Source organism: Toxorhynchites rutilus, chromosome 1 (genome assembly GCF_029784135.1).
Source record: "Toxorhynchites rutilus septentrionalis strain SRP chromosome 1, ASM2978413v1, whole genome shotgun sequence".
Classification (NCBI taxonomy): domain Eukaryota; kingdom Metazoa; phylum Arthropoda; class Insecta; order Diptera; family Culicidae; genus Toxorhynchites; species Toxorhynchites rutilus.
In genome coordinates this window covers 90451114-90463638 of record NC_073744.1, presented here as the reverse complement: position 1 = coordinate 90463638, position 12525 = coordinate 90451114, and the positions used below count along the sequence as shown (strand labels likewise).

Below are 12525 nucleotides of genomic sequence, written 5' to 3'. Positions count from 1 at the left end.
CTGTGCATTCGTATTGATGAAAAGCTTTCTGAACCAGGCCTTTTCGAAAACATTTTTCTCAAACCATCAAACTGTCGTATGCAAAGTCACGAGTTCAAAAACTACATGACACGTTCCGTAAGTCCTTCCAGTATGGAGAAATTCTATTCAAGTTGAATTTCTTTTCAACAGAAAAGTTCTCTTAACATACTACTAAACCCATGGGATTAATTTCCACATTAGTTTTTAGACCCGCAGCTTTGAAGATGGGATTTTTATGATTTGGGGAGAATTTTCTCAAAAAAAGATTGGTTTAGATAGCTTACCATCAACACGAATGAACAGTCAGAAGTGCAACGAAGTACTTCAGAATCATTTACTGGTGTTTTTACATCAAAAACAGGAAGTGGGTTATATCTGTGATATAACCGCAAGGTTCACGTAGGACTATCGTTGATTTAGTGATTATTTGTTTAATGTTGAATCTGATTCCATTCTGAATGAATGAATAAATGAATATTTGGGGGACTTCGATAACAAGAGCGTTAAGTTGTAGTCACAAGGTTCTATGCATCCAATATTGGATACGAAAATATTTTACTGATGGGGAAGAATAATCTTCAGAAGCTTTCCTGCTGATGACACTTGATTGAAAAATCACAAAAAAAGTATTTAGTCGCATTATTATATGAATAGAAAACATCAAAATAAACTCTTTCTACTGGGTGTAAAATAAAAAGTTGCCAATCAGCACCACGTTGCTTTTCGAAGACTGCTTTCACTTGAATGTAATTTTGAATTCCAAGAGGAACTGGCAGATTATTTTTCAGCATCGATGACATCTTCCCGGATTCTTCTCGATGCTCGATAACCACCAAGCGAAAAGAGTTGCGCTCGTTTCTTTGTGTGTGTGGCGGCTGCTCCGATGCATCAAACGGAACCAATTTTCGATGCTGGTACTGTCTTGGTCGCCTTTTCAGCGGCACCACTCTGCTTCCGATGGACTCCCTTCTGGCCTAAGGTGCACAAACAGGTGACACCGTTCATCAGCGCTTTCATGATGAACGAAGTTAGTTTCACCACATTGACATCATGCTCCAATCGCTGTTCAATTATAACTGAGTGGATTTCCGAGCGGTGCTCGCTTATATACCGATTGATGATTTCAATAGCCTGTTTTGAAAGCAATTTTAAGGCTAGTGAAACACGTTTTTGGATCAAAAAGTAACAAGAACATAACGCGTAGACATTCTATCTTTCGAATGAGTTGTTTGTCGTTCAGTTGTTTAGGAGCTATTAACGCTCAAAACCTCGTTCTCCGGCGTAACGCTTTCGTTTTCGAAATCTTGGATTTACACCCAGTATAGAAATGAAAGACGTACATCCTACGTAAAAAGATCAACGACATTGATTGATGATTATGCACAGAAAATAAAGCATTACTTATCCATTATTTAGTAACTGATAACTATTTTTATTTCATACAATAATTTATCATTGAATATTTATTAGTAGGTTTTTATTTTAATTAAAAACCTAAACCAGTACTACATCCATTTTCTAATGACTTTTTAAGATACTCAATAGTGGTAGATTTGAACAATTAGTCGCCCGTAATGCTCGGAAGATTGGCGACCCCTGCTATAGAGACTTTAAACATGAAAGCTCATTTGCATCCAGTATCTGAAATGATGGTCCCGGGATCCTTAGTTTATGAGTACGTACGTATGTCTGCACAAAGTAAACGAGTACAAATGTACTCGCCGTTCGCATGTATTTCCAATGCAGATTTCCCCAGGCTCCATAGTTTTGAAGTATGTGTTAAGAAACACATTTTGGTGGAAAAAAAAACGGGTGAGTAATGTCGAGGACATAATCGTAGAGACGTAGCACTACAACAAGCGCTGCAAATAGTTTTTCTGTAATTATTAGCAAAATTGCATCTCCAACGCTCCCAAAAACACAATTCTCAAACAAACAATTCACAAAATAAATTATTAAGCAGCTTTCTCAGAACGGAAGCAAAAATAAACTAAATCGATTGTGTTCGTGGTGACTATAAAACTGAACACAGCTCCCGCTTTTGGAAAATTTCTTCTTTCCATCGGACTTGCGTTGTAGGGGTAGTGGGGGCAAATTGGTCATGGGTGGCAAAGTGGTCACCTGCTTGTTTGGTAGTATAACTATTGACTGTAGATGCCGTATTGATAGTCACCTTATGTTTGAAGAATTTAACGACTTTTGAGTCACCCTGTGCTTCAGTAGAGCTGTCGCATGTCAAAATACAAATAAAAACAGAAATTTCTCTTTCCATAGCCACTCGGCCGTAATTCTGTGCGCATGGTATCTAAGGAATTTCTCGTGAAATTTAGTTTATTCAATCTGATATGTTGGACAATTCATCAGTTTGGATGACTGTTCACTGTAACAAATATGATTTTAAACAAATTTGGACGAAAAAAACGCATAAATCTATCCGATTTAGCTTGATATGCGCGGGTGACCACTTTGCCACTACTAGGTGAACACTTTACCTCCAAGTAAAAAAAAAGTTCGATCTTTCACTTTTTTTCCTAATGATAAAAAGTCTACTATTTAGAATGTTTAGAGTAAAAGCCTATCTTGAAGCTATCTTGAAGTACAATGAGTTGAACTATAATATTCTTCAAAAAACGGGATTTAAATCGGTATGTGGGCGCTGGAAATGGGCATATTCCTTAGAGTGACCACTATGCGATCACTATATTTCAATTTGAAAGCCATGCCCGAATTCGTAAAAACTGATTGATCGACCGTAAAGTCCCCAACCACCAATAAGCTTGAAAACACTTCTATATCAAAACAGGCTCTCTCCATGTAAACAAAAATCAGTTTACATATGATATTTTTCGAATATCACTTTAGAATGCATCGTATTTTTAATAACTTTTAATAACATATCTAATAAAATATATTTTGTGACCCTGAAAAGCGTCAATGAATTCATTTTTGTTCATCATGCCGAAATTATTGTCCTCATTTTGCCATTTTGCCTCATTTTGTTTGCTGGATAGATAATACGAAAGCGATTATCTACGGGTGTCCATTGGATGGCTCGAAATTCGTTGGTCGTTGCTGATGATATTCGCAGAACGATGGTCTTGAAGTTCCCGCAGATTGCAAACTTTTCATCGTCCAATAAATTGAGCAGTGTAGAGAGGTTTGTGTGCTCCCGTGGCCGAGTGGTTAGCGTCATAACTAACATGCCGGGTGTTCGGGTTCGATTCCCGTTCTGGTCCTGGGAATTTTTCGTCAAAGAAATTTCCTCCGACTTGCACTGTGATCACGCGTATTCTAGAGCTTGCCATTCAGAATGCATTCAAGGCGTGTTATTTGACATAGAAATCTCAACTAAGTACTAATAAAAAATGACGCAAGTAATACTACGCTGAGACGGCGAAGTTCCTCTAGGAACGTTAGTGCCATTGAAGAAGAAGAAGAGAGGTATGCATTCCCGCTTAATGCATCGATTCAGTTGGGTCGGTTTGCACTAGCCCAAACTGTCCACAATTATCGGCCGATGGAAAGTCTGCAGTCTGCGAAGGCTCATGTTGTAACTCGTTTGCGTACTGTCGCCGTTGCCACCGCTACCGCTTTTGCTACTTCTGCCAGCGTTCCTGCCACTTCTGCCACGTCTGCCGATGCTGCCGCTTCATGCTAGAACGATGGCCTTAGCACATCAACTCTGCTTGGCGGTGAAAAAAAGAATTGATGTTTTCGGAAAGCAACAGAAAAATTTATTTCGTTCGGCAGGCGGTAGAATCACAAGCTTACAATATATTTCTTTGCTCTGGTTGCTCCTTTTGGTCGGACTCATTTGAGGAGCACAAATTGGTCCAAACAAAACGAGGCACATGGTGCCTTTGGACAATGCTTGACATTTCACATATATTCAATTGTTTATTGTTTTAAATGTAATTCATTGTGATAGAAGTGTAGAAATATTTCCTATCAATAAATGTGGAAACCTTTGCGATCTGTTTACATATTAAGAGTCGCAAAGAAATCTGTAAGACATGATCCTGGGACCGCACGATTTGGGACAAACTTGTAATCCTGTAATTCATTTGTTCGGATTCCACGAACGAGATCGTTTCCTTCGATGTGAATGGGACGAAGGCGAGCCATCGGTAGGCCTTTTTAGATTCTTCGCTGACCAAGGTTTAAACCATCTAGTGTAGAAAACACAGGTTATTTCGTGATCCATCTGTAACAGACGGAACGCGAAGCACGAGAAAACTCGTGAGCGGTCCTCAATGTGTTAAGAAACGTGTGACGACAACACTACTCGCAGCAGCGACGCCGTCGACACACTCTCCAGCAGGCCTAACCCAACGAAACTGTCACGGGTGACAAGCGAATGGGAGAAATGTCAAATCGGTGGAGAATGATTGGTCATCACCGCATTTGACTAATTCAGATTTATAGAAGAGTACAGTGCGTGTGTCAAATCGATTAAAATTGGAAAATTATAAAACTACCTATAATATTATTAAAGTATTTACAAGCTAACGGACTATAATTAGGTAGATTCACTTAAACTACTTAAAATAGGGCCATAAAACTTATATAACTACAACCTTAACTATATTTACAGTTAACCTAAAACGTGGTTAAAGATAAGATTCCTCCAATTACATTATTCTTATACTTCCTACACTAAAATCGTAAGTTAAACTAGAAAAACATTGTAATTTGTGAAACTGAATTTAAAATATAATTTTAACTTGAAGCTTACACTACAAAATAGTTGTTTGCTTTCGAGTTTGGTGACATAACCCCACAAAATCTTCAAGGATTTTATGACGGGGTTAGGATGGAGGAACATCGAAAACCCGCGGGATATAGCTGCAAGTCTTGCACTAGGCCAGACACAGATAACGAGCAATGGGTCGCCTGTGACAATTGTAAGCTGTGGGAGCATTTCGGATGTGCCGGTGTGGACGATTCGACTAAGGACCTGGTATACGTCTGCAAGGATTGTCAGGAGAATTTAGCGTCGTCGTCTCGTCATCTCAAACCACTACTACCATCCGATAGATCTCTTCGTTCGTCGACAGTCAAATCAACTTCTAAGCAGGTCCAAAATAAGCCCGAACCTGTAATCGTACCGCAACAAATTCCGTCGGTTGCAATCAGCACGACTTCCAGTGCCCGTGCGTCACGATTATGTACCGAAATGAAGCTAATCGAAGAGGAACAAAAAATGAAGGAGCAGGCATTGCAAGACCAGGAGGCAATGGATAAAAAAGCAGCGAAAGAAGCCCTTTGCAACCTTGAAGAGAGGAAAGCCCTGGTGGAAGAGGAAGCTAAGATTCGACAACAACTGCTTCGGGATGAAAAGGCCCTTCAAGAGAAGCAGCAGAAGATCAGGCGAGAGTCTCTGGAGAAAAAACAAAATATTATTCGCCAAATTAGTGAATGTGGTAGCAGAGGTGGATCGATTCACGATTCTCAACAAAAGGTATCCAATTGGCTGGACAAATGTTCCGAAGCACAGGATGTGGACCCAGTTTTCGGGGAAGCAGGTCCTTCGTCGAGACCGAACCCACCGCTACCCAACACAGATCGAACTGATGGGGGAGAAAGTCAGCGATCTGCAATAGTTCAACATCGAGTCGAGCACCGACCAGCACGGTCCGAAGGAGTGAACGAACCTCAACAAACGCCGAGAGATCAGCAAACTGCTGATGAGCGAATACAACATAACCTAAGCTGTTTACCCGATCGATCAGGAATCGACCACTCAGTTCCCAGGGTGATTCCACGGTTACCGCCTGGTTTGACGCGCCAGGATCGAGCAGCACCGACAGTTAATTTAGAACAAAGTCACATGGCAGCCAGGCAAGTAATGGGAAAAGAGCTGCCACATTTTTCCGGCAATCCGGAAGATTGGCCCATTTTCATATGCAGTTTCGAGCAAACTACAGCTGCATGTGGGTATACAGATGCGGAAAACCTCATCCGCCTACAGCGATGCTTAAAGGGGCACGCCCTTGAATCGGTTCGGAGTCGATTGCTACTTCCTTCAAGCGTTCCACAAGTCATCAGTACCCTGCGAACGCTGTATGGCAGACCGGAACTTCTAATACGATCGCTCATAGAGAAAGTTCACCGGGCGCCAGCACCAAGGCATGATCGTCTCGAGACTGTGGTGGAATTCGGTTTGACCGTACAAAACCTAGTAGATCATCTGAAGGCGGCGAATCAAGTTCTACATTTGGCTAACCCGGTGCTAGTGCAGGAGCTTGTGGAGAAATTACCCGGATCGCTCAAATTGGATTGGGCGGTCTACAAAAGCAGGCAACCAGATGCAACATTAGCGACGTTCGGTGAATTCATGGGAGGACTAGTGTCAGCAGCGAGTCAGGTGACCTTCGACCTACCGAGTTCTAGCCGGAATTTCAAGGGTGATCATAAGAGGAAAGAGAGGGGTATAGTACAAACGCATTCTCCCTTTCCAGCGCCTACCCCTGCTTCCAACCTACTAGTGAATAAAAAGTTAGGTAAACCATGTATCGTATGCAATAGAGAGGGACATAGAGTAGTAGAGTGTGACAAATTCAAATCCTTCAGCTTAGATGAACGATGGAATGTAGTCCATCAAAAGGCTCTCTGCCGAACATGCCTAAACAGTCACGGCAAGTGGTCTTGTAAATCCTGGAAAGGTTGTGGAATCGAGGGTTGTCATCAAAAACATAATAAGCTTCTGCATTTGCCTTCTCAGCCTCAACCATACTCCAATATGTCCGCCAACCATTTAATACAGGGAAATGGACCTTTCCCTATGTTTCGTGTTCTTCCTGTGGTGTTGTATGCTGGAGAACGTTTCGAAGTCATCTTCGCATTTATCGACGAAGGGTCTTCGATTTCTCTCTTGGACGAAACCATCGCTGAACGTTTGTGCGCTACCGGCCCATCGGAACCGTTGACCTTGCAGTGGACGGGCATGGTAACTCGTGAGGAACCAGGTTCAAAACGAGTGCAACTGGATATATCAGGGAGAGGTAACAGCAATCGTCATAAACTGTCGTATGTCAGGACAGTCAGCTGCTTGGTCCTTCCTTCGCAGACATTGAAATATAAGGAACTCTGCCAGCGGTATCCACATTTGCGAGGGCTTCCGTTGGAAGATTACGAGATGGTTCAACCAAAGTTGCTAATTGGTTTAGACAATCTTCGACTGGGTGTACCATTGAAACTCCGCGAAGGCGGACCGATGGATCCAATAGCTGCTAAATGTCGTCTAGGTTGGAGCGTTTATGGATGTCTTTCTGATTCACCCTCAAGAGCAGTGGTTAACTCCCATGTTGCTGCATACACCGATCCAGATCAAAAACTCAACAATCAGCTACGGGACTACTTCGCGTTGGAAGATGTTGGTGTTAGTGGTCTATACAGACCCTTGGAATCAGACGAAGATACACGGGCGAGGAAGATTCTGGAGCGTACGACAAGGCGAACTGAGCATGGGTTTGAGACCGGTCTTTTGTGGCGGGACGATAACCCTGATTTCCCGGATAGCTATCCAATGGCAGTTCGTCGTTTATATTCTTTAGAGAAGAAGCTTGAGAAGAATCCAACGTTGAAGGAACAGGTTCGCGAGCCAATTTCCGAGTACGTGCGGAAAGGTTATGCCCGCCAAGCTACGGAATCCGAATTGGGAAACGCCAATATGAGGCCTATGTGGTTCATTCCGTTAGGAGTCGTCGTTCATCCCAAAAAACCAAACAAAGTACGGTTGATTTGGGACGCAGCAGCAGTAGCGAATGGGGTATCCTTGAACTCCAAACTCCTGAAGGGCCCCGACCTGCTAACACCATTACCAGCTGTTCTCAGCCGTTTTCGCCAATTCCCTGTAGCCGTCTGCGGTGACATTAGGGAAATGTTCCACCAGTTGTGGATCCGCTCACAAGACCGTCTGGCGCAGTGCTTCCTCTGGCGGGAAAATCGTTCCGATCCGATTCAGGTTTTCATGATGAATGTGGCCACCTTTGGCGCTACTTGTTCTCCCGCTTCTGCACAGTACGTGAAGAACCTCAATGCGCAGGAGTTTGCTGGTCTTTATCCAAGAGCGTCCGCAGCCATAGTCAAAAACCACTACGTGGACAATTATTTGGACAGCTTTATGACTGTGGAGGAAGCGGTGGAGGTCGTCAAGGAGGTGATTCTGGTCCATGAAAAAGGGGGTTTTGAGATCCGACTCCTTTGGGAAATCGGGGAAATTACCGCTGATGAACCAAAGGATCTGATCCTGGAAAGGGAAGGCATATCTGAGTCTGTTCTTGGGATGAAATGGCTCCCCAAAAAGGATCGCTTCGTCTACACAGTTAACCTTCGAGAGGATCTTCGTGCTATCGTAGATGAAACACATATTCCCTCCAAGCGAGAAGTGTTGAAAGTCGTTATGAGCCTGTTCGATCCACTAGGACTCATTTCCCACCTTCTCGTTCACGGGAAAGTCATCATCCAAGGGACCTGGGCTTCAGGAATAGGTTGGGATGAACCGATCAATTGTGATCTCTATCAGAAATGGCGACAGTGGGTGAACCTTTTCCCGAAGCTGGATAAACTGTCTATCCCACGATGCTACTTTTCTCCATTCCCGGATACCTTTGAGGACCTGCAAATCCATACCTTCGTGGACGTCAGTGACACTGCATACTCATGCGCCATATACTTTCGCTTGGTGCATAAAAACAACGTTCAGTTGGCGCTGGTGGGAGCAAAAAGCAAAGTGGCTCCTTTAAAGACATTGTCCATCCCTAGACTTGAGCTAAAAGCTGCTGTTCTGGGGGTTCGTCTTCAAGCTTCGATCTTAGAATACCACACGTTTCCGGTCTCTCGACGCTTTCTTTGGAGCGACTCGACAACAGTGTTGGCGTGGATTTGGTCTGACCATCGCCGTTTCCACAAATTTGTCTCTGTACGAATCGGAGAGATTCTGACCCTCAGCGATCCCCAAGAATGGAGGTGGGTTCAATCGAAGCACAACGTGGCAGACGTTGCCACAAAATGGAAGAACGGACCAAACCTGGAAGCGGACAGTCCTTGGTTGCGAGGACCCAAGTTTCTATATTATGGTGAGCAATCTTGGCCGAAACATCCGCCCACAGTGACGTCACACGAAGAAATACAGAGAGTCCAAGCCCACTGGAATTCTACGCCACTGTTGGATTATTCCAGGTTTAACCGATGGACAAAGTTGCTACGTACGATGGCATACGTGTTCCGTTTCATCGAGAGCGTACAAAAGAAGAATTTTGGACAGCAGCTAAAAGCAGGGTTACTAACTCAGCGGGAACTAGCAAGAGCGGAACTTGTACTCTGGAAGATGGCACAAGAGGATGCATTCCCGGAAGAAAGAACCGTGCTGAAGACAACTCAGGGCAACCCAGAGATTCGCCACGCAACCGTTTCTAAATCGAGCAGCATCTACAAAACTTGGCCTTTCATGGATGAGCAAGGAATCCTCCGGATGCGCGGTCGTATTGGAGCTGCACCGTATGTGCCATTCGAAGCAAAGTGGTCGGCGATTCTTCCGAAGTGTCATCCAATAACAACTCTCATTACGGACTTCTACCACCGACAATTTCGTCACGCAAATCGCGAGACAGTTGTCAACGAAATGCGGCAGCGCTTCGAAGTGGCCAAACTGAGATCCCTCATTCAAAGGGTTACGAAGAACTGCGTGTTCTGCAAGATCACCAAGACTATTCCAAGAGCACCAGTAATGGCGCCTCTTCCCGAAGAAAGATTGCAACCCTTTGTACGCCCTTTCACGTACGTTGGGGTAGATTATTTTGGACCGGTGCTGGTCAAGGCCGGGCGCAGCCAGGTGAAGCGCTGGGTAGCATTTTTTACCTGCTTGACAATTCGCGCTGTACACATGGAGGTGGTGCATAGTTTGTCAACGGAATCATGTGTCATGGCTGTACGCAGATTCGTTTGTCGTAGAGGGTCACCGGCAGCGTTCTACTCCGACAATGGCACCTGCTTCCAAGGAGCCAGCAGGCAGCTTCAGGAAGAGATCTCGGCAATGAATGAGACCATGGCAACAACTTTCACGAACGCGAGAACCGCTTGGAAGTTCATCCCTCCCGCAACTCCACACATGGGCGGAGTGTGGGAGCGCCTTGTCCGGTCAGTTAAGACAGCGATTTTTTCAGCACTGAATATTTCTCGAAAACCCGACGACGAGACTCTGAAAACGATTATCTATGAAGCAGAAGCGTTGGTGAACTCTAGACCGTTGACGTACATTCCGCTGGAGTCCGCGGATCAGGAATCTCTAACCCTCAACCACTTCCTGTTGGGGAATTCGACGGGACTCCATGCAGAAACCGAAGTCATTGGATATGTTGGTCTCCGTAGTAGCTGGAAGCAAGCCCAGCACATCACCGGGGAGTTTTGGAAGAGGTGGATTAGGGAGTACCTGCCAGTGATAACTCGCAGATGCAAGTGGTTCGAGGACACCAAGGAGCTTGAAGAGGGAGATCTCGTTCTCATAGTTAACGGAACTGACCGTAATCATTGGATCCGTGGACGCGTGGAGAAAGTTATTGCAGGGCGTGATGGGAGAATTCGCCAAGCGTTGGTGCGAACAGCGACTGGTGTTTTACGGCGGCCTGCAATAAAGCTGGCGGTGATAGACGTCGGAGACAAAAGTAAACCTATGGAGCCTTCAGGAGATTCGGAACAACACATAGGTTTACGGGCGGGGGTATGTGACGACAACACTACTCGCAGCAGCGACGCCGTCGACACACTCTCCAGCAGGCCTAACCCAACGAAACTGTCACGGGTGACAAGCGAATGGGAGAAATGTCAAATCGGTGGAGAATGATTGGTCATCACCGCATTTGACTAATTCAGATTTATAAAAGAGTACAGTGCGTGTGTCAAATCGATTAAAATTGGAAAATTATAAAACTACCTATAATATTATTAAAGTATTTACAAGCTTACGGACTATAATTAGGTAGATTCACTTAAACTACTTAAAATAGGGCCATAAAACTTATATAACTACAACCTTAACTATATTTACAGTTAACCTAAAACGTGGGTAAAGATAAGATTCCTCCAATTACATTATTCTTATACTTCCTACACTAAAATCGTAAGTTAAACTAGAAAAACATTGTAATTTGTAAAACTGAATTTAAAATATAATTTTAGCTTGAAGCTTACACTACAAAATAGTTGTTTGCTTTCGAGTTTGGTGACATAACCCCACAAAACGCGTTCGAAATCTTCCTATTTTTCCTACATGTACAGTGCCCAGATTTTCAGTTTATCCCTTTTATCTTCCGGATAGACGTAGTCCTACGTCAAAAATGCCCCCGAACTGCATGTATTTGCAATGCCGATTTCCCCAGTTTTGAAATATGTGTTAAGACGCGTCCACATTACGCCTTGGTCTTGGCGGCCCGGTAAAGGCGAATAAGTGTGGAGGTGCCGCCCGAGCTTGCCGACGTGCCGAAACCCGATTCGAACTATGCCGAACCCTACCCGAAACAAGCACCCCATGGGGCGTCCACATTAAATAACGAAACGAATATGCCGCCTGGTACAGGCCGATCGGCATCATTCGGCATAATGTGGATGCGCCTCTAAAAACGCGTCCACATTACGCCGAGTGGCCTTGGCCGCCCGGTAAAGCCGACTAAATGTGGACGTACCGCCCGGGCTTGCCGACGTACCGAAAACCGACTCGAAACAAACCGAACCCAACCTGAAACAAGTGGGCCCGGTTCTAGAAAGTCGAACCAAAACAAAACGAAGTAAATTAGCGGTGACGACATTGTGCTTCGTGTGTTCGTGACGGCTTCGTACATCCGATGGGGCTTCGGCTTCGTGCACCCAATGTGGCGTCCACATTACATAACGAACCGAATATGCCGCCTGGTACAGGCCGATCGGCATCATTCGGCATAATGTGGACGCCCCTTAAGGAAGGCATTTCGGTGGCAACAAAAGAACCCCCTACTTGCATGTATTTACAATGCCGATTTCCCCAGGCTACTTGGCCTGTATTGGGGAAACCGTGAATCGAGCGTTTAGATAACGCTTGACATTCTACAGTTATTCAATTGTTTATCCCATGAAAAATTAATTTTTGTTAACCCTTTGCGGTCGTTTGTCTGCTCTCAGTCACCACATTAAGAACTTATACTAAATACTTAATTTAACGATGTAATAGTTTACAATTTTTTCTGAACGAATTTTAATGTCTAGTGAACTTTTTCACGAGTGCATACGGAGTTTCTATGAACAATAGGGAACGGTACTCGGTATAAACAAGGAATTATTAGCGAGGAAATATAAGAGAATTTTATATTCCTTCAAGGGAATTAATACCGACCCCAAAGGGTTAATTGTAATAGATGCGTAGAAATATTTCTAGACAATTGATGCAAACATCTTTCCGATCTATTTAGAAATGTTCGAAGTATAAACATTCGAAATCTTCGCAAACTTCATCCCGCCCAAAATTTATTTTTC

At 44.0% G+C, this 12525-nt stretch overlaps 1 protein-coding gene across 1 annotated transcript; it reads left to right on the top strand.

Annotated features, from left to right (window-relative positions):
- The first annotated feature begins 4834 nt into the window (after window positions 1-4834).
- LOC129761168 (uncharacterized) lies at window positions 4835-10864 on the top strand. Its single transcript, XM_055758880.1, has one exon. It carries the CDS (start codon window positions 4835-4837, stop codon window positions 10862-10864), a length of 6030 nt encoding a protein of 2009 aa, XP_055614855.1.
- Window positions 10865-12525: the final 1661 nt, after the last annotated feature.

Bases quoted from the DNA above. Each gene is read 5' to 3' on its own strand.
- LOC129761168 (XM_055758880.1), top strand. From the start codon at position 4,835: ATGGAGGAACATCGAAAACCCGCGGGATATAGCTGCAAGTCTTGCACT.